General features: G+C 39.5%; 2 protein-coding genes across 2 annotated transcripts in view; one reads left to right on the top strand and one right to left on the bottom strand.

Moving 5' to 3' along the window:
* LOC133543054 (very-long-chain (3R)-3-hydroxyacyl-CoA dehydratase-like) overlaps positions 1-20,938 on the bottom strand; it is a 36,545-nt gene extending 15,607 nt beyond the window's left edge. Inside the window, exons 1-5 of the mRNA XM_061887438.1 lie at positions 20,648-20,938; positions 17,769-18,038; positions 7,931-7,973; positions 7,714-7,787; positions 1,522-1,686 (exon numbers count right to left, since the gene is read on the bottom strand). Of these exons, the coding sequence (XP_061743422.1) occupies positions 1,522-1,686; positions 7,714-7,787; positions 7,931-7,973; positions 17,769-17,849 (363 nt within the window). The 5' untranslated portion in view covers positions 17,850-18,038; positions 20,648-20,938. The remainder of the gene's footprint in view (positions 1-1,521; positions 1,687-7,713; positions 7,788-7,930; positions 7,974-17,768; positions 18,039-20,647) is intronic.
* The window catches only part of slc22a18 (solute carrier family 22 member 18), a 40,829-nt gene continuing 38,347 nt past the window's right edge, over positions 20,414-22,895 (top strand). Inside the window, exon 1 of the mRNA XM_061887437.1 lies at positions 20,414-20,933. Within this exon, the coding sequence (XP_061743421.1) occupies positions 20,778-20,933 (156 nt within the window). The 5' untranslated portion in view covers positions 20,414-20,777. The remainder of the gene's footprint in view (positions 20,934-22,895) is intronic.

Genomic DNA, 22,895 nt, shown 5'->3' with positions numbered 1-22,895 from the left:
ACTTTCCAAAACAAGTAAAATTAGCAAATTTTCTCCTTAATAACAAGTGCACTTTCCTTGATAGAAAAAAACAAATATTAGACCTTTTGTCTCAACATGTTGAAAAATATTCTTAAATTAAGTAAATTCTAGTGCCATTATCTTGACATAATGATATGCGCTCGGCATTACATTTCTCGCATTTTACCATCGATAACATTCAGTCAATTAGTGTGTAATGAATATATATATATATATATATATATATATATATATATATATATATATATATATATATATATTCACACACACACATACATACACACAGCCCGCCCCCGACCCAATTTTTTTTTATTGTAATTTTGAAGAATTTATCTGAATGTACATGAACTATTTTGGTTCAAAATTGTTTGAAATGTCATATGTTAAATGCCATCCATCCATTTTCTACCGCTTATTCCCTTTCGGGGTCGCGGGGGGTGCTGGCGCCTATCTCAGCTACAATTGGGCGGAAGGCGGGGTACACCCTGGACAAGTCGCCACCTCATCACAGGGCCAAATGTTTAAATATTAACTGTCAGTTTGCAGTACTGTGCCAACTGAACTACTACATGAGTACTTATGTTTTATTGTTTCATTGAAAATAAAACAGCAAAGTCCATTTGGCTGTCATCTGTTTTAATGAGACACAATTGTGTCAAAGTCAAGATTTTTTATTTCATGCTTGAAATAATAAATTCTGACTTTGAAAAAGCAGTTTTATACTTGTGAGTGTTGATGACAGCTTTGCAACAGTCGATATTCTAGTTTCAAGCATGTTTTACTCAATATAGGTCATAGAATCTCAGCAACAAGCTGTAATACCTTACTGAGATCATTTAAATAAATGATAAATGGGTTGTACTTGTATAGCACTTTTCTACTTTCAAAGTACTCAAAGCGCTTTGACACTACTTCCACATTTACCCATTCTCACACATTCACACACTGATGGAGGGAGCTGCCATGCAAGGCGCTAACCAGCACCCATCAGGAGCAAGGGTGAAGTGTCTTGCTCAGGACACAACGGACGTGACGAGGTTGGTACTAGGTGGTTGAACCAGGGACCCTCAGGTTGCGCACGGCCACTCTCCCACTGCGCCACGCCGTCCCATTTAGGACCAAAACACTTAAAACAGGTAAAACATGAACATAAAATCTGTTTAGTGAGAAGAAGTATCTTATCAGACAGAAAATAAGTAAATATCACCCTTATTTGAGATAGTCAATCTTACTTACATTTCAGTTTTTACAGTGCACAATTTAGAATACACAGAAAAGGTATGTTCTTGTCTCACATAAAGATTTTGGGTAAAAAAAAATAATCCCAAAAAAGTGCAGTTCCTCTTTAAGGCACTGCTAAAACATATTGTGAACATTTCTTATGGTGTTTAGCTAAAACTGAGGAACTGTGCATGATAGGCAATTAATCGCCTTTTGTGATGGACAAGAACAGAATTATTTGTGATTTCGAGCAGCCAAGCTGATTTTTTTTTTTTTTACCTTAGCCTGAAGTTCCATCTCGGCATCAGACTCGTCCAGCCAGCGGTTAAAGTCAGGGGCCAGAAACAGAGGCCTCTTCTCCTGCAGCGTCAGACGGTTCCACCAGCGCTCCTCCTGCTTCTTGATTTTTATGTCCACCTGACGCTGGGTTGACTTATTTTCAATCTGAAGGGGACATACTGTAGTAAAGATCACCATGTCTACAGGATTGATTGATGTGTGAGACTAATTCGCTGAAAGAAATTAGTTGTATCGGCCGCAGGCTACCAATAAGCCAAGCTAACCAAGCAGTTAGAAGTTACCTTAACCTGGAAATGGAAATGCAATCGTTTACCGATCGTCACAACATAGTAAGACATATACTGCACTGTTATACATATAAGACGTAAATATGACCTACCGGTAATTTAGGCCGAAAATATATGAACATGCTTTGAAAAAAATATGCCATATTTTCGTTCGCTTTTGTCAAAAAGCGCCAAATTTGGTACAGGTGTAGCTTAGGTCATACCGTATTTTTCGGATTGTAAATCGCAGTTTTTTTCATAGTTTGGTGCGACATATACTGCGGAGCGACTTATGTGTGAAATTATTAACACATTACCGTAAAATATTAAATAATATTATTTATCTCATTCGCGAAAGAGATGAAGAAAATGTCAGCAATCATCACACACACGTCAACCAATAAGAATTCTGCGGGGGAGGGTCATGGCAGAAGTGCATTGTTGGTCATGGGATTCTAACTGCTATATGCTATATGCTACTGCTGTAGCTATTAAAATGGATCATTTCAACGTTGGGGGTAACTTATAAAAACTGAGAAGAGCTGAACAAAAATGGCCCCGAAAAGGAAATCATTTACAGCAGATTACAAGCTGGACGTAGTGAAATATGCAGCAGAAAACGACAAGAGGAAGCGGCGCATACCTTTGGAGTTGGCAGAGTTGTTTAGAAGCGACATTGAGGAAGAAGATTTCATCGGATTTATAGATTAGGAGTGACAGATTGTTTGGTAAACGTATAGCATGTTCTATATGTTATAGTTATTTGAATGACTCTTACCATAATATGTTACGTTAACATACCAGGCACCTTCTCAGTTGGTTATTTATGAGTCATATAACGTACACTTATTCAGCCTGTTGTTCACTTTCCTTTATTTATTATAAATTGCCTTTCAAATGTCTATTCTTGGTGTTGGATTTTATCAAAAAAATTTCCCCCCAAAATGCGATTTATACTCCAGTGCGACGTATATATGTTTTTTTTTCCTTCTTTATTATGCATTTTCGGCCGGTGCGACGTATACTCGAGCGATTTTTAATCCGAAAAATACAGTAATTTAGGCCGAAAATATGTAGAACATGCTTTGAAAAAAATATGCCATATTTTCGTTCACTTTTGTCTAAAAGTCCCAAATTTGGAACAGGTGTAGCTCAGGGCATACTTAAATGATTTAGCTAGGGCACCCGCGCCGGTGACGATCTGACAATTAGAAATGTGTTGGAATGCTCATTTTTATTTTTGGGTGTGTCTAGACCCCTAATTTACATATTTCCAAGTGGCGTTTTGCTATTCTGAAGACATTGGATGTAACTTGGGCATTGTCATGAGTAAAACCTGGTGCAACATGCAGGTTTCCTTTCTAATGTTTATGTGAAATGTTCACATATCACACAATGAATACCACTGGCTTGGGGATGACTTGATCGAAGCTTTTTAGGACTTAATAAGGAGGGGACAGCATGATCCTCAAGCTTTGTAGGCCTTTTAACACGAGAACTACTACAGTAGCTTCTGCAGTGTTTGTGGTATTTGGCCTTATTTACCGTAATACAAGTGTTGATGCAATACCTCAAACATCATTCAATGAATCAATTGTGACATTTATACAATAAGGTATAGCAGTAAGTCCGACACATTTCCAGTGAGGGTTGGACTCCGCCAAGGCTGTCCTTTGTCACCGATTCTGTTCATAACTTTTATGGACAGAATTTCTAGGCGCAGTCAAGACGTTGAGGGATTCCGGTTTGGTGGCCGTGGGATTAGGTCTCTGCTTTTTGCAGATGATGTGTTCCTGATGGCTTCATCTGGCCGGGATCTTCAGCTCTCACTGGATCGGTTCGCAGCCGAGTGTGAAGCGACCGGAATGAGAATCAGCACCTCCAAGTCCGAGTCCATGGTTCTCGCCCGGAAAAGGGTGGAATCCCATCTCCGGGTTGGGGAGGAGACCCTGCCCCAAGTGGAGGAGTTCAAGTACCTAAGAGTCTTGTTCATGAGTGAGGGAAGAGTGGATCGTGAGATCGACAGGCGGATCGGTGCGGCGTCTTCAGTAATGCGGACGTTGTACCGATCCGTTGTGGTGAAGAAGGAGCTGAGCCGGAAGGCAAAGCTCTCAATTTACCGGTCGATTTACGTTCCCATCCTCGCCTATGGTCATGAGCATTGAGTCATGACCGAAAAGACAAGATCACGGGTACAAGCGGCCGAAATGAGTTTCCTCCGCCGGGTGGCGGGTCTCTCCCTTAGAGATAGGGTGAGAAGCTCTGCCTTCCGGGAGGAACTCAAAGTAAAGCCGCTGCTCCTCCACATCGAGAGGAGCCAGATGAGGTGGTTCGGGCATCTGGTCAGGATGCCACCCGAACGCCTCCCTAGGGAGGTTTTTAGGGCACGTCCAACCGGTAGGAGGCCATGGGGAAGATCCAGGACACGTTGGGAAGATTATGTCTCCCGGCTGGCAGGGAATGCCTCGGGATCCCTCGGGAAGAGCGATACGAAGTGGCTGGGGAGAGGGAAGTCTGCTGCTTAGGCTGCTGCCCCCGCGACCCGACCTCGGATAAGCGGAAGAAGATGGATGGATGGATGTATTAGTCTAACTGATCTTTTTCTTAACACAGTTAGTGAATGAAATCTACTTTTGTAATCATTTCCCCATATTTGTACACAGTAACTCATATATAGTAACACTAGCGAGCAGTAGAGAATATGAAGTAATTTTTGGTCTAGAACATGTTTTGCTTTATTCATTATTAACGTGTTTCTTTCTACTTTGTTGTATATTTTTTACGTGAGATTTCCAGTTCAATTTATCATCAATCATTATACCTAGAAATTTGGTTTCATTTACTTTTTCAATTTCTATTCCGTCTATTAGTATTTGTGTTTCACTTTCTCTTCTACTGTTACCAAAATAGCAATAGTTTTACTGAGATTCAACAATAGTCTGTTTTTGTCAAACCATCTTTTTAATTTGTTCATTTCTTCTGTTAATATTTGCCTTATCTTCTGTGTGTTCTTTCCTGAACAAAACGCTGTTGTATCATCCACAAATAATACTAACTTTAAATATCTTGTAACTTTACAAATGTCATTTAGATAGAGATTTAATAATTTAAGTCCTATTATTGATCCCTGAAGTACACCACCGGACATATTTAGCGTTGTAGAAGTGTGTTCGCCTAGCTTCACGTATTTTTTCCTTTTTGTTAGATAACTTCTTATCCAGTTTAAGACTAACCCTATGCCGTATCGTTCTTGTTTTTTGATTAAAATATTGTGATTAATTATGTCAAATGCTTTGGTTAGATCCATAAACACTGCTGTCGCACATTTTTTACTATCTTTTGCATTGGTAATTTCTTCTGCAATTTCAATTAAAGCCATTGAAGTTGAAACATTAGCTTTGTATCCATATTGGTTTTCTACGAGTATTCTATTTTTATTTGTGAAACTGTAATCTGTTATTGAAGAGTTTTTCAATGATTTTAGAAAAGGGTGGAACTAAAGAAACAGGTGTGCACCTTATGACACGCACAGGCAATTAAAACAGAATTCTGATCTATGTATATGTGCTCTGATTTTAAATATAGTGTACACATCGTAGTACATGTAATGTATCACAATATCGATGCAAAGATGTGTTATCATAATATAAAATCAGCTGAATGTGGAATAGAATACACCTGAAAGTGACACCATTCCTGCATAGTTCAAGTAGTACAAACCCTGTTTCCATATGATTTGGGAAATTGTGTTAGATGTAAATATAAACGGAATACAATGACTTGCAAATCATTTTCAACCCATATTCAGTTGAATATGCTACAATATTTGATGTTCAAACTGATGAACATTTTTTTTTTTGCAAATAATCATTAACTTTACAATTTGATGCCAGCAACACGTGACAAAAAAGTTTGGAAAGGTGGCAATAAATACTGATAAAGTTGAGGAATGCTCATCAAACACTTATTTGGAACATCCCACAAGTGTGCAGGCTAATTGGGAACACTTGGGCGCCATGATTGGGTATAAAAACAGCTTCCCAAAAAATGCTCAGTCTTTCACAAGAATTGATGGGGCGAGGTACACCCCCTTTGTCCATAACTGCGTGAGCAAATAGTCAAAAAGTTTAAGAACAATGTTTCTCAAAGTGCAATTGCAAGAAATTGAGGGGTGTTAACATCTACGATCCACAGTATCATCAAAATGTTCAGAGAATCTAGAGAAATCACTCCACGTAAGCCGCATGGCCGGAAACCAACATGGAATGACCGTGATCTTCGATCCCTCAGACGGCACTGTATCAAAAACCGACATCAATCTCGAAAGGATATCATCACATGGGCTCAGGAACACTTCAGAAAACCACTGTCACTAAATACAGTTCGTCGTTACATCTGTAAGTGAAAGTTAAAGCTCTACTGTGCAAAGCGACATCCAGAAATGCCGCCGGCTTCTCTGGGCCCGAGATCATCTAAGATGGACTGATGCAAAGTGGAAAAGTGTTCTGTGGTCTGATGAGTCCACATTTCAAATTGTTTTTGGAAATATTCGACATCGTGTCATCTGGACCAAAGGGGAAGCGAACCATCCGGACTGTTATCGACGCAAAGTTCAAAAGCCAGCATCTGTGATGGTATGGGGGTGCATTAGTGCCCAAGGCATGGGTAACTTACACATCTGTGAAGGCACCATGAATGCTGAAAGGTACATACAGGTTTTGGAACAACATATGCTGCCATCTAAGCGCCGTCTTTTTCATGGATGCCCCTGCTTATTTCAGCAATAGAATGCCAAGCCACATTCATCAGAACGTGTTACAACAGTGTGGCTTCGTAAAACAAAGAGTGCGAGTACTTTCCTGGCCCGCCTGCAGTCCAGACCTGTCTCCCATCGAAAATATGCGGTGCATTATAAAGCGTAAAATAAGACAGCGGAGACCCCGGATTGTCAAACGACTGAAGCTCTACATAAAACAAGAATGGGAAACAATTCCACTATCAAAGTTTCAACAATTAGTTTCCTCAGTTCCCAAACGTGTATTGAATGTTGTTAAAAAAAAAGAGGTGATGTAACACGGTGGTGAACATGCCCTTTTCCAACTACTTTGGCATTTCTTGCAGCCATGAAATTCTAAGTTAATTATTATTTCCCCCCCCAAAAAAAGTTGATGAGTTTGAACATCAAATATTTTGTCTTTGTAGCATATTCAACTGAATATGGGTTGAAAATGATTCGCCAATCATTGTATTCCGTTTATATTTACATCCACACAAGTTCCCATCTCATTTGGAAACGGGGTTTGTAGATACACGTTGTTTAAAAAAAGAAAGAAAAAAGCATTGGCAACACTAAAAACAAAACATATGACCATACAGACTTCTCACATGTACTTAAGTTTATTATAAACATTTTATCCTATTTGTTAGAAATAATCCTTTATTTAAAATGTTTCAATATCACAAGCTACACCCGGCCAAATTTTGTGACAGAGTGAGGCCTCTTTTTGCCTTGACTACATATTATCTTGTGCAGCGTAGCAGTACTGATGTTGCTCTCTGATAACAACAAGAAGAGGGCGAGGCAACTTGCAGGTAACAGTAGACATTCAAAATTTGATTAACGCGATTAAAAAGCATAACTTGCTATTACAGTATTACATGTTATGACTGTAATTAAACACAACTAACACCATGATTTCATACTAATGTTTTCCACTACTAAGCAGACAAACTACGTACTATCATTCAGTCTTTATTATTTTCTTTAATAATTAACACATCAGTTTGAACAGGAAAGAGCCGAGCAATGTTGGAGCAATGTTATTAAGTTGAACTCGTAACTAGATCGATTCTGATAGGAAAGTCCGAACATGAACTACTAAAAATGTATGGAAACAGATAGTACCTCAGGTCTGATGGCTTCCAAGAACTCCAAAATAAACTTGTATTCATTATCTCCTTTTGCTCCATGGCCCTGTGCTATGGGAACAACAACACTTTAATATCCAATCACTATTTTACACCTCTTATATTGCAGTTACTTTCAGAAGATTTATGCAGGATAGACAGTAAAAATACATACATTTTTTTAGAAGTTGGGAAACTTTTTCAATCATACAAACCTCTGAACTGCATTGTTTTTTCATGGAGGTTGATTTCAAGATTCTGAAACACAAAAGGTTGGCACTTTAGGAGCGAACGCAACAGTAAATCTAAACCAAGATGTAACTTGAGGAGAAGACAAACACTCAAAACTAGCAAATTGTACTGTGACGAAAACTAAAGCATTCAAGATGTGTCCATCTTCAGGAGGTTATTGTGTGACTGTTAACTCTGTATTTGAGGTGTAATTAACATACTCTCTCCTTAGACCAAGGAAGATGAACCTGACCGGTGCTAACTGTCATCATGTTTCAGGTTTTTCATTGGAGAGCCTGAACCTCAGCTGACACTTCTAGTAAAAGTCTTGCATCATTTATGGCACACTGGTCCAACAGATGCTGTGTGATGATGATGTGTGTGGGTAACTTAATACACACAGAGCATAACGAGTGCATTGTAGAAAACAATGTCAACAATAAAAATTAGCAAACAGCAGTGAGTCTATTTTTTTGGACAAAATAAGACAAAAGTTGAGAGCTCCAGGTATATTAATAGTTATCAATGAATCTGAAGATGATATACGGCATAAGTGTGAGAGTTAATGTTTCCTGTAATTACTGTGTGGTTTCTGTTAGGTATGCATTTAGACTCATGCTTTTGTAGATTTGAAGAAAAAAAAATGTCCACACTTATTCGAGCCTGGGCTGCATACTGGAAAAAAAAATAAAAAAATTTAAAGGCCACCTTCATATTTTCAATATTTTTAAAAAAGGAAAATCAATCCAATATAAACGGAAAAATAAATTTAAATGTTGCTTAAATGTACATCAAATCAAATCAACTTTATTTATAAAGCACATTTAAAATGTGTCACAGGGGTAGCCAAAGTGCTGTACAATGGACAGGTTAAAAGATAATACGAGGACCGAGCAACCAACACAACACAAACAGAACATGATAAAAAATAAATAAATAAAACATAAAAACATAAAAACAGGTTCACAGCAGGTGTATAATGGGGCGCCATTGCAGGATGGATATCACTTAGTGTTAAAAGCCAAGGAATAAAAGTATGTTTTTAAGAGAGCTTTAAAAACAGGAAGAGAGGAGGCTTGTCTAACACTCGGAGGTAGGTCGTTCCAGAGCTTGGGAGCAGCAGCAGTGAAAGCTCTGTCACCTCTAAGCTTCAGCCTTGTGTCAGGGACCGCCAGTAGCAGCTGATCGGCTGATCTTAGGGATCGAGTGGGGCAGTAAGTAGGGTTTCTCAATGCAAAGTGCTTTGAGTCACTACAAAAAAAAAACGTTAAAGCAATATAATTAATTTCACTTAACAATAAGCTAAGAAGGTAGTGAAAAAGCTTTAAATTATCCACAATCCAACATTTTCTCGTTTTTAGTCTGATTTCTAGCGCACAATTTTGGAGCTGCAGGCCACAAATGGCACACGCATCAGCGCTCCAAACACAGAAATAATCCAAAATCAAAAACACTGAAATGTTGCAGATTTAAAAAAAGTTGCAAACACAAAAACACTGCAGGGTCAAAAACAAATAAATGAGGATGTTCCAATTAAAGTTTTATGCTGCCAATTCCAATACCGATCAACCAGGAGTGAGCTCAGCCGAAACTAATCCCGATCACTTAAATTACCGGTAAATGTACATTTTTCAATTTATTTTTATTTTAACAATTTTAACATTTAAAAAAGTTCCTTATTCTCTTTTATTACATACAATTGTATGAACAAAAACTACTATCCATTAGTCATTTAAATCCTTAGATCGTATCCCTGTGTACAGGGAATTATTCCCAGAGTTTGTAAAAATGTATAAAAAAAAACAAAAAAATAATTTGGAGAAAATAAAAATATCGATGTAATCACTCTAGTTTTGACCATTTTCTGTACTAATACTACTTTTGGAATTAACACCACCAGTTTATGGGTCGATCTGCTCTACCCTTTTGTGTAGTGTACTGACTGCAAAAATGCTGACACCCCAACAATTGTATTATATTATTCACTCTCTAGACTTTTATTAATCTACTTGTCAATTTCCTAGTAAATAGCTGCTTGCTTTCTGCTGCGATGCTGTTCCATCTACACTTCTGAAAAGTTTACTCAGCATTTATTTATTGTGTTTAAAACTAGCTCAGCAGTTAGCTTGGCTATTAGGATACCTTTCCCCCGGACTTGCTCTCAGTGTGCAACATGTTTAGCCTTGTCCTTCAGTGATAATGCTATGTGATAGTGACAGTTAAGATACTAACAAGTTTATTTGTCGTAAAAAACTCAGGGAAGCAGCTTGACACAGTGTAGAGTGACACATAATTGGCTGCTAGCTGCTTGTCAGCCAGAGGGGGATTGGCATTTATTATAGGACATTAAAATGTATTCATCAGCAATCATTATGTACATTTTCATGAAAATCGGCTGATTCTTATATGTCGCCTATGGATGGGCAAAAAAAAATAGTCCAAAAAAAACGACAACATGCACAAACCTCTTAACCAGTGGTTCTCAAATGGGGGTACGCGTACACCTGGGGGTACTTGAAGGTATGCCAAGGGGTACGTGAGATTCTTCAAAAATATTCTAAAATTAGCAACAATTCAAAAACCCTTTATAAATATTTTTATTGAATAATACTTCAACAAAATATGATGGTAAGTTCATAAAGTGTGAAAACAATGCATTATTCAGTGTTGACAGCTAGAATTTTTTTGGACATGTACCATAAATATTGATGTTAAAGATTTCTTTTTTGTGAAGAAATATTTCGAATTAAGTTCATAAATCCAGATGGATCTCTATTACAATCCCCAAAGAGGGCACTTTAAGTTGATGATTACTTCTATGTGTAGAAATCTTTATTTATAATTGAACCACTTGTTTATTTTTCAACAAGTTTTTAGTTATTTTTAAGTCTTTTTTTCCAAATAGTTCAAGAAAAAACACTACAAATGAGCAATATACAATATATATACAATTATTAAATATACAATTTAATAATGCAGAAACTGATGACATAGTGCTGTATTTTTCATCTTTATTTCTTTTTTTCAACCAAAATTGCTTTGCTCTGATTAGGGGGTACTAGAATTAAAAAAATGTTCACGGGGGGGTCAATCACTGAAAAAAGGTTGAGAACCACTGCTCTAAACAACTGCATGAAATGCTGCAAGTTCACAGAAGAAAATGGAAGTTTGGGAGGCAACCATTGGAGCCACTTGACTTTTTGTTTTACTTGTCGTCATCATCATATTGCAACTTGTCTGTGCACAAAAAGTACTAAATAAATAAAGTTTGATTAATTGAACGACAAGGCAGGTGCACACCTCTTTGGTAAACACTTACCTGTTGCACCATACGTAGCTGATGTTAGCGTTGAATGAGAACGAGACCCAAAACAAAATCAGATTTGCCCAGTGGCGGGCTGTGCGTTTCCCACCTAGGCCTTGTTGAGTTATGTCCGACTTTAATGATTATTTCTCAAAATACCATCATTGATGTCACCACATGACTATTGCTGGAGAAGTACTATACAGAAACAGATTTACGCACTACTGGGCACTATACAAAAAAACGGGTTATTTTATGGCACATTTAAAGATCAATAAACCCGCATCAGCAATTAAAACATCTCTTATGTGGTACTGTCAACATTAAAATTGCAAAAACATATTAAACATGAAAAAACTAAGGAATAACATATCTGAACTCACATTTCAGCTGAGCTAGCTTCCGGGGTTGGCCGACATGATCATCATACTTGCCAAGCTTGAAACCTCCGAATTCGGGAGATGCGGGAGGATGGTGGGGTTGGGGTTGAAGTGGGCGTGGGTAGCGGGAGGTGTATATTATAGCGTCCTGGAAGGGTTAGTGCTGCAAGGGATTATGGATATTTGTTCTGTTGTGTTGTGTTTGTTGTGTTACGGTGCGGATGTTCTCCCGAAATGTGTTTGTCATTCTTGTTTGGTGTGGGTTCACAGTGTGGCGCACATTTGTAACAGTGTTAAAGTCGTTTACGGCCACCCTCAGTGTGATATGTACGCCTGTTGACCAAGTATGCATTACATTTACTTGTGTGTGTGTGAGTGAAAAGCCATAGATGTTATGTGACTGCGCCGGCACACTGAATGTATGGCGGAAAAACGTCCGTGACGACAGGCTGTCCTCACTCATTTGCGCATGTTAAAGGGGTGTAGGTTTCAGGTGAGAAAGGACGCTAAAGGCAGTGCCTTAAAGGCACGCCCCCAATATTGTTGTCTGGGTGGAAGTCGGGAGAAATTCGGGAGAATGGTTGCCCCGGGAGATTTTCGGGAGGGGCACTGAAATTCAGGAGTCTCCCAGGAAAATCGGGAGAGTTGGCAAGTATGCGACAAGATGTAGTTTCTCTTTAAATATCCTTCTTGAAAATGGCCTTGCAAATATATGTGTTGTCTTGTCTAATCATAAAAGATGCAGACGAGACGTGTTAGCTGACTTCTTAAAGTGTACTCCACAAAACATCCCGCTGCGTATCTACAATCAACCTAAACGGGACTACTGCACATGCTCTTCACTACCCTGGCATGATGGGTAATGGAGTTCTTATGTTAATTAGTGCATAACATCACTATATACTGTATCTGCCTTAAGCCATCTAGAAGGCCTTACTGACAAAAACTTGTGATCTGATTGGCTATCGCAACTGTCTGTCAAATGTTTGTGTCTGTTCACTTACAGCAGGGGTAGGGAACCAATGGCTTGCGAGTGAGATGTGGCTCTTTTGATGACTGCATCTGGCTCTCAGATAAATCTAAGCTGACATTGCTTAACACGATAAGTAATGAATAATTCCACTTATAATCACATTGTTAAAAATAATGTTCAAAATATAAAGCATTCTCATGCATTTTTAATACATCCATCCGTTTTCTACCGCACCTGTTCAAAAAGTTGCGTTAATGGTAAGAAATTATTTATTTATTATTGGTTAGTGTGGGGCTTGCCCTCCTGGGGGTTCTTCAGACCACCAAGCACCGACATGAGAGCCTGTTTTATGGTTACAATATTGTTTTATTTTTCAATAAGTCTCTCATTTGCTTTCCAGCAATTGTATATTTCTCTTTCATTCTTGCTCGCGCTCTGGCTCCAGCCCCAACTTCACCTCTCCTCCTGGCTGTTGCTTATAACAGAGCGACAAGTGATTAGATAGCAAGGCCCAGGTGGGCCATCTACGCACCTGTTGCTGATTTCGAGGCCAGTCCTAGCACACCCCAGTTCGCTGCAGGCCCTCAGGCCACGCCCCCTCCACAGTTGGCTTCAGCATAACAATGTTATTACAAACCTATTATACTCTATAAATGTTGGTCTTACTTAAAAATGCATGCGTTTATTTGTGTTTAGTGTTTAAAAAAAATATGATATGGCTCTTACGGAAATACGTTCGAAAATATTTGGCATTTTGGCTCTCTCAGCCAAAAAGGTTCCCGACCCCTGACTTACAGCATAGACGCCTGCATTGTTGATTCTGAAGGCTGTAGGCAGATTTGGTACAGCATGGCAACATAAGCTAGTTGAATTCTGATTGGATAAAAACTCTATAACCAAAAAACAACAGCGCTGGGAGGAGCATAATATGACATGAAGAAAATATAAATACTTTAAGATATTTAAGGAAAGTAAATTAAAAAAATAAATGTATCGTAAATTATGATCATTATTTCTAGTTATTTTAGGCCAGACGGCACACCACCGGATTTTCCCCATATCGGCCACCGTCCAAAAGGACTCGTGGGCCGCACTCTGAATACCCTTTACTCTCCAAGTCAGACCTAGGCAATTATTTTGACTCCGGGGCCAAATTTTCACAAACAAATGTGTCTGGGGGCCGGTATATCTATTTTTAGGAACAAAACCTCACAATAACATCTGATTGAAAGCTAAAAATTTTATAACACACCGCCTTCAATAACGGAATAGAATTTTGGTTTTTTTTACTGAATGACACACCCAGAATGTACAAGAAAATAAAGAATGTGGGATTTACAATATTAACGATGACCGATAAAACACTGAATATTGACTTGTGAACGTCACACCCCCTCTCGATTGACATATTTTACAATTAAGCAAAAAGCAACAAAAATGCAACAAACACAGCGAAATACGAACATAAAGAGTAAAAAAAAGAAAACATACCTACAACGTGATATATTTGATATGTCACTGAGCTTTAGAACACTGTTGTAAAACTCTCCCCTTCAGCGTCCGTCCCTGACACCCGCATTTTAGGCTGGCTACTCTGGATACACTCTGTGGAAATGCTCCCCACCCACACTGCTTGGTGCCTCGTCTGAGCTGCTGTGACCCACATTACCATAGTAACTAATTAGATGACCATAGTAACTAGTATATCATGCAAAAGCGCAGATTTCAACCATTTAAATCAGGGGTCTCAAACTCAATATACCTGGGACCCACTATATGCAGAGTCTGGGTGAGGCTGGGCCGCAAGAAAAGATTTCTTAAAAAAAAATTGTGCATACTCCTCAGCATGTCTAGTTGTATAATGATGTTTGAAATTGTATCCCTTGTGCACCCCAACTTTCTCTGTGCAAATAAGACACGTCGGGCTGCCCCTGTGCTCAACAAAGAAATATTGCATCTCCCACATTTCCTGGAATTGTCTTTGCTCATCACTAACCTTTCTCTTCACTGCAGATTTTAAAAAAGACATGTTTGGGGTTGTGGGATATATTTCTATTTAGCCGACACACGGAGAATAAAGTTAATGTAATGAATAATGTAACAGCAACACGGCGGTCAATAACCGGGAAAGTACCGGGATAGCGAGCGCAAAAAAATAATAGTGTTATCCGGCGTCTTATAGAATTATATGTAATGTTCATCGTGTGAGGCAATGCAAATTAAACGATAAAAAAAACAAATAACGGTTTGAATTGGTCCCTGGTATCGGGGACTGTTATTACTGACGGACAGGTGTCGTGTTGTGACTGCAGCCAGGAACGTGAGAAAACCCTCGTCTCCATTGCAACATCTCGTTCGCTTTCACTCATTTGCCGCTTTTCCACTAACGCAGGGGTAGGCAACTCAGAACGTTGAAAGAGCCATTTTGGGCCCGAATAACAATGCTGTCAAGCGCCATTCATATAAAACCCGCGGGCCGCACTAACATTAAACTTTCAAAATAAGGGGGGGCCGCAAAATAACGTCTTGCGAGCAGTGTGTCTGAGACCCTTGATTTAAATACTTTTCGTAGTGCAAGACTTACGGTCATTGAAAACCTGACTGCACATCATAATGGCAGCTACACTTTCCCATCTGAAAGATCTAAAAAAAATATTTTGGATTGTCCAGCGGGTCAGATTGAAACGCTTAAAGGCCTACTGAAACCCACTACTACAGACCAAGCAGTCTGATAGTTTATAAATCAATGGTGAAATATTAACATTGCAACACATGCCAATACAGCCTTTTTAGTTTACTAAATTGCAATTTTAAATTTCCCGCGAAGTGTCCTGTTGAAAACGTCGCGGAATGATGACGCGCGCTTGTGACGTTATTGGTTGGAGCGGACATTTTATCCCAGCACCACTCACGGCTAAAAGTCGTCTGCTTTAATCGCATAATTACACAGTATTTTGAACATCTGAGTTGCTGAATCTTTTGCAATTTGTTCAATTATTAATGGAGACTATAAAGAAGAAATCTGTTGGTGGAAAGCGGTGTATTGCAGCTGCCTTTAGCAACCAAAACTCAGCTGGTGTTTCTTTGTTTGTTGAGAAGCTTTAATATGGAACAGAGCGGTCAAGCGAACATGTTTCTCTACCACATGTCAACCGGCAGGTTTCGGTGAGACAATTGTGGTAATAAGTCGGCTCTTACCGGAGACATGAGCGGAGCTTGCGTCTTCCTGCAACTGTCAAAGAGGTAGCTGCGACTTTCTTGGCTCCTCCATGGCTTCCATCAGAGACACTGGCGGTCACCACACCCCTCCGACGTTCAGGTATGACTTTATAATCTCTCTAAAACACTAGTAACACTATAAGCAGATAATGTATTTTCCAGAATTATCCTGGTAAATGTGTCCAATAACATCTGAATCGCTCCCACTGTTGTCGCCTTTTTTTTTCTTTTAGTGCTTCACTCTAACTTTCCTTATCCACGAATCTTTCATCCTCGCTCAAATTAATGGGGAAATTGTCGCTTTCTCGGTCCGAATCGCTCTTGTTGCTGGTGGCCAGGATTGTAAACAATGTGAAGATGTGAGGAGCCCTACAACCCGTGACGTCACGCGCACATCGTCAGCTACTTCCGGTACAGGCAAAGCTTTTTCATTAGCGACCAAAAGTTGGGAACTTTATCGTCGATGTTCTCTACTAAATCCTTCCAGCAAAGATATGGCAATATCGCAAAATGATCAAGTATGACACATCGAAAGGACCTGCTATCCCCGTTTAAATAAGAAAATCTCATTTTAGTAGGCCCACGGGCCGTAATTTGCTCTAAATTGACATTTGTTTCTCTCTGGCACTCATCGAGGGTGGACGTTCCCCTTTCCTCTCCCTTATCTCTCCTGCTTGCTTCTTTGTTTTGTCTTAACTTTCTTGTTGCCTCTTTTTGCACTGCTCTCCAAATCTAAACATTGGAACTATTTAACTGGCCTCAACAAAATTGACAAGATCTTGGGTTTGGGGGAACCTGCTGTCGTGACGAAGCGGTTGTTGCTGGACACACGACGGACTCTTGGGAGAAGAAGGAGTGTCGCGTGCCTGGCGACCCTTTTCTGTCGAGGACGTGAAGATATCCACCTATTCGGAAATATGACAACAGGACATCTGCTGATTGAAGTAAGCGTTGCTCTGGTTTGTCGACAAATTGGAAGTTGCTGGCAGTCTTCAAAGTACCCCAAAGCTGCCACAAATGAATTGGAGGATGCGGGAAGAACTGTGGATTAAATTGGACTGTCTACCCTGCAGTTTTTGAGGACCAGTCATAGACAATTTAGAGTGAAAAGCAAATTTTATTTTCACTCGCTTACAAATCATTCTAACTTGGATTGTTTCCCTGGCTTTGAGACTCTCCCGAAGGTCACTGTAGCGAAGACAGAACAAACTCCCTTCTTGACTCTCATGGACACACACCTGTTGTTGTTGACTTTGGACTATTGACTGCATAATACATCAAGGCCGCGGAACAGACACACACTGCGGGCTTACACACACACACACACACACACACACACACACACACACACACACACACACACACACAAACACAAACACACACACAAACACAAAAAAATATACGACACATATACCCCCCCCCCAAACCAATGCCCTCGACGCAAATCCCGTAGGGGTGATGAATGGATGGCCAGCGCCTGAGAGCTGCGGCCTACCACCATGACCTTGAACTACCTTCCCTCTGTTGCTAGATATCTCGAGATGTACAGTATGTTGTAATATGTATATGTGCTTTGCTATGGATGTTTTTTTCCCACTCCAGACTGGGCCCCCTTAGGAGCCCAGTCTAGATTGTAATTTTTCACTCATCCTTCCCGGGCATTTACCTTTTTCCCATCTTTTACAGCGTTCTTGTTCTGTAACCCTGTACACTGATTGTTTGTCTAATCTTGAACAGGTTTGTGCTGAAAACAATGTTTCGTTGTACTTGTGCAATGACAATAAAGACCTATCCTATCCCTATCCATTCCTATTTTTGCTCAACATGCTCTTAAGCTCACCAGCTAAAATATTCATATACCGACATTATCCACACCTGTTAATCGAGATGGGGGTTTCACATTGAGAATAAAAATATGAAGCTGGACCAATTGACTACTGTCTTACCTTAGCATCGCTCAACTCCACCCGGAGAAAAATCTCTCCGTGACGCTGGGCCCAGTAAACCTGAGGAGTGAGGATCTCCATCGTCAACTACTAGTTCCTTCTAGATATGGACATGCCAGTGTGTTCCTTTCAAAACGCTTCAAGACGCCATCAACGCCGCAGTAGTGATGGAACATCCGGGAGGAGGATTCTTCTTTGGATTTGAGCCGCAGCTTCCATCGAATTTAGTACATTACCGCCATCTATTGGACCGGAAAGTCGTGTAGTTATCTTGGCAGAGAAAGAAAAAAATAAACATTTGTTGATTGTATACATCCCGCGACCTCAAAAGCGACAAGCGGTAGAAAAATGGATGGATGGATTGTCTACATGGGCGGCACAGTGGGACAGGGGTTAGTACAGGGGTTAGTACAGGGGTGTCATATTAACGGCCCGACGGCCGGATCTGGCCCGCGAACAGGTTTTTTTCCGGCCCGGAGGATGAGTTCGCCAAGTATAAAAATCACTCTGAAATTTTTGAATGAAAGGAAACTGCTTTTCTCAATGTGTCCACTGGATGTCGCAATAGCAACTATTTGTATCCTTGTAGATCAGGGGTCGGGAACCTTTTTGGCTGAGAGAGCCCATCCATCCATCCATTTCTACCTTGGGTTCGCGGGGGGCGCTGGTGCCTATCTCAGCAACAATCGGGCGAAAGGAGGGGTACCATGAAAGCCAAATATTTTTAAAAAGTATTTCCGTTAGAGCCATATAAAACATTTTAACACTGAATACAACTAAATGCGTGCATTCTTAAGTAACACCAACATTTTTAGGATACAATAAGTCTCATATTCTTTTTAATAACATAGTTATTCTGAAGCGAACCATTAAAAAAAAAATACTGGTTAAAGGCCTACTGAAATGAGATTTGCTTATTTAAACGGGGAGAGCAGGTCCATTCTATGTGTCATACTTGATCATTTCGCGATATTGCCTTATTTTTGCTGATAGAGAACATCGACGAGAAAGTTTGCAACTTTTGGTCGCTAATAAAAAAGCCTTGCCTGTATCGGAAGTGGCAGACAATGTGCGCGTGACGTTAAGGGTTGTGAAGCTCCTCACATCTGAACATTGTTTACAATCATGGCCATTAGCAGCGAGAGCGATTCGGAAAGAGAAAGCGACAATTTCCCCATTAATTTGATCGGGAATGAAAGATTCGTGGATGAGGAAAGTGACAGTGAAGGACTAGAAAAAAAAAGACTATACAGTGGGAGCGATTCAGATGTTATTGGACAAATTTACTAGGATATTATGGACGCCGTCTGCTGCTCCACACACAGTAGGTCTTTGCTGTAGTCCAGCATTTCTTTTTTTTTTGTTTACTTTGTAGCCAGTTCAGTTTTAATTTGGTTATGCATAGCCATGCCTAAGCGTCAATGCCTTTTCTTAGCGGCACTCGCCTTTTGTTTATTTTTGGTTTCAGCATTAGACACCTTTTTACCTGCACACTGCCTCCGGCTGTCGTCTGCGTGTTTTTATCACGACAAACCATCGTCGTCTTACATGACCTGTTCCCGACATCTACAAAGCAATTAGCTACCTGCGCTGTACAGACACTCAACAACGGCACATGAATTGCGAATTATAATTACTGGTGTGCAATCCAATTAGATGAAATTACATAATCTCCCACGGCACACCAGACTGTATCTCACGGCACACTAGTGCAATGTTTTCAACCACTGTGCCGCGGCACACTAATGTCCCGTGAGATACAGTCTGGTGGGCCGTGGGAGATTATCTAATTTCACCTAATTGGGTTGCACTCCAGTAATTACAATTCGCAATTCATGTGCCATTGTTGAGTGTCTGTACAGCGCAGGTAGCTAATTGCTTTGTAGATGTCGGGAACAGGTAGTGTGAGACGACGATGATTTGTCGAGATAAAAACACGCAGACGACAGCCGGAGGCAGAGTGCAGGTAAAAAAGTGTCTAGTGCTTAAACCAAAAATAAACAAAAGGCGAGTGTCGCTAAGAAAAGGCATTGACGCTTAGGCATGGCTATGCATAACCAAATTAAAACTGAACTGGCTACAAAGCAAACAAAAAAACTGATTGCTGGACTACAGCAAAGACTTACTGTGTGTGGAGCAGCAGACGGCGTCCATAAAGTACATCCGTACATGACATCACAATCAATAATGTCCCCACAAAGAAGGATAGATAAAGAAGTGTCTGGACAACTTGGATAGTCTCAATTGCAGAAACAAAGCAGGGCCGGGGAATAGCGCTCAAGGAAGACATGAAACCGTTACAGGAAAATACCAACAAAACAGGAAAAAAAACACCAAAATAGGAGCCCAAGACAAGGACTAAGACAGCAAAAAAGTGCAAATAAGTCAGGGTGTGATGTGACAGGTGGTGGCAGTACACCTGAGACAAGAGCTGCATGCTTGCTCATATTCAACAATTGCCAGAACAACTTTTTTTTGGTCAATATCGGCTGCTGAGTTTCGGTTTTTAATGATTTTGCTGGTGGTGTGCCTTGGGATTTTTTCAATGAAAACAATGTGCCTTGGCTCAAAAGATGTAGAAAAACACTGCACTAGTGTGCCGCGGCACAGTGGTTGAAAAAAACTGTCTTAAAGAAATGCAAACACACAGATTTACGTCAATCGGGAGATGTAATTGAATGCGTCTTGTCAGAGCGGTGATGTTTATTTCCTGTGGTGCAGTTTGAGGATTTCATGAGAAACACGCGTCATTTGTGTGTCGTTCTAGGCAATTACATTTGTTTTTGTTTTTCTTATTTACACCTTCTCCATTTTCTGTACACGCCCGTTTCCGTTCCAAAGTCCGCATATAATGCCTAACGAATTTGCAGTCGCCGTACCGTGAATCAAAGAAGGGCTTTGTAGGAAACCAAACGTCTTGTCCTCCATCTTGGGTCCACTTGAATATTGGAAAGCATAATTTATAATACTGAACAAGTACAGGACTTTGGTTTTGTTGTGCGAGGCAACATGACAAGGACAACTGAAAGCAGCGACGGACCTGCTTTTGTTAGCGCTCAGGCTAACGCTGTGACACAACTAAAGAAGAACAACATTCTCTACATCGTGTATGTGATCGCAGCCTTGGACATAACGTGGATGTTTTTGCAGTTCTCCATAACGCCTGTAAGTATGTCTGCTCTGTCGGCGGAGGAAACCTCTTTTTACGTGAGTGCCCTGAAGTAGACGCTGCTCCGGAAGTGCCCGTCTAGTGAAGTGGTTCTCAACCTTTTTTCAGTGATGTACCCCCTGTGGACATTTTTTTAATTCAAGTACCCCTTAATGAGAGCAAAACAGTTTTAGGTTGAAAAAAAGAGATAAAGAAGTAAAATACAGCACTGATTTATTAAATTGTATAACAGTGCACAATATTGCTCATTTGTAGTGGTCTTTCTTGAACTATTTGGAAAAAAGGATATAAAAATAACTTAAAACTTGTTGAAAAATAAACAAGCGATTCAATTATAAATAAATATTTCTACACTTAGAAGTAATCATCAACTTAAAGTGCCTTCTTTGGGGATTGTAATAAAGATGAGGGGGCGGCATGGCGTAGTGGGTAGAGCGGTTCGCTTCCCGCCTATTGACATCCAAATCACTGCCGTTGTGTCCTTGGGCAGGACACTTCACCCTTGCCCCCGGTGCTGCTCACACTGGTGAATGAATGATGAATGAATGATTGGTGGTGGTCGGAGCAGCCACGCTTCCGTCAGTCTACCCCAGGGCAGCTGTGGCTACAAATGTAGCTTACCACCACCAGGTGTGAATGAATGATAGGTTCCAACATCTCTGTGAGCGCTTTGAGTATCTAACAATAGAAAAGCGCGATATAAATCTAATCCATTATTATTATTATTATTATTATTATTATTAGATCCATCTGGATTCATGAACTTAATTCTAAACATTTCTTCACAAAAAAAATCTTTAACATCAATATTTCTGGAACATGTCCACAAAAAATCTAGCTGTCAACACTGAATATTGCATTGTAATATTTTTTTTCACAGTCTAGGAACTTACATTCATATTTTGTTGAAGTATTATTCAATAAATATATTTATAAAGGATTTTTGAATTGTTGATATTTTTTAGAATATTTTTTAAAAATTTCACGTACCCCTTGGCATACCTTCAAGTACCCCCAGAGGTACGCGTACCCCCATTTGAGAACCACTGCACTAGAACACCTTTGGGAGGAATTAGAACGGAGACTGAGAGTCAGCGCTTCTTGACCAACATCAGTGTGTGACCTCACCAATTCCCCTTTAAATTTTCATTATAAAAACATTTTTTTTAATGAAATTATTAAAATACGGGAACAGGACGGCACCTGTGGCACATTTTGGACACCACTGATGAAAATGAAGCATCTGCTTTCCAAACAATTGGACACATTGTGGAATATGAATGCAATAATGTAAAAAGGGTGCTCGTTCAGGAAGTAAGGTCATAGTTATTTGAACTCCCTTGAATTGCAACTCAAGAAAAGCAAAGCACACCTCTCAATGTGCATAGTGTCCGTACAGAGCAGTGGTTCTTAACCTTTTTTCAGTTATGTACCCTCTGTGAACATTAAATTCAAGTACCCCCTAATCAGAGCAAAGCATTTTTGGTATAAAAAAAAGAGATAAATAAGTAAAATACATCACTATGTCATCAGTTTCTGATTTATTAAATTGTATAACAGTGCAAAATATTACACATTTGTAGTGGTCTTTCATGAACTATTTGGAAAAAAAGATATAAAAATAACTAAAAACTTGTTGAAAAATTAACAAGTGATCAAATTATAAATAAAAAATTCTACACTTAGAAGTAATCATCAACTTAAAGTGCCCTCTTTTTGGATTGTAATAGAGATCCATCTGGATTCATGAACTTAATTCTAAACATTTCTTCACAAAAAATAGGAAGTCTTTAACATTAATATTTATGGAACATGTCCACAAAAAATCTAGCTGTCAACACTGAATATTGCATTGTAATGTTTATTTTTTCACGGTTTAGGAACTTACATTCATATTTTGTTGAAGTATTATTCAATAAATATATTTACAAAGGATTTTTGAATTGTTGTTATTTTTT

The sequence above is a fragment of the Nerophis ophidion genome, linkage group LG25 (genome assembly GCF_033978795.1).
Source record: "Nerophis ophidion isolate RoL-2023_Sa linkage group LG25, RoL_Noph_v1.0, whole genome shotgun sequence".
Classification (NCBI taxonomy): Eukaryota; Metazoa; Chordata; class Actinopteri; order Syngnathiformes; family Syngnathidae; genus Nerophis; species Nerophis ophidion.
The sequence above is the reverse complement of the archived record's forward strand: the minus strand, read 5'-3'. Positions and strand labels throughout refer to the sequence as shown.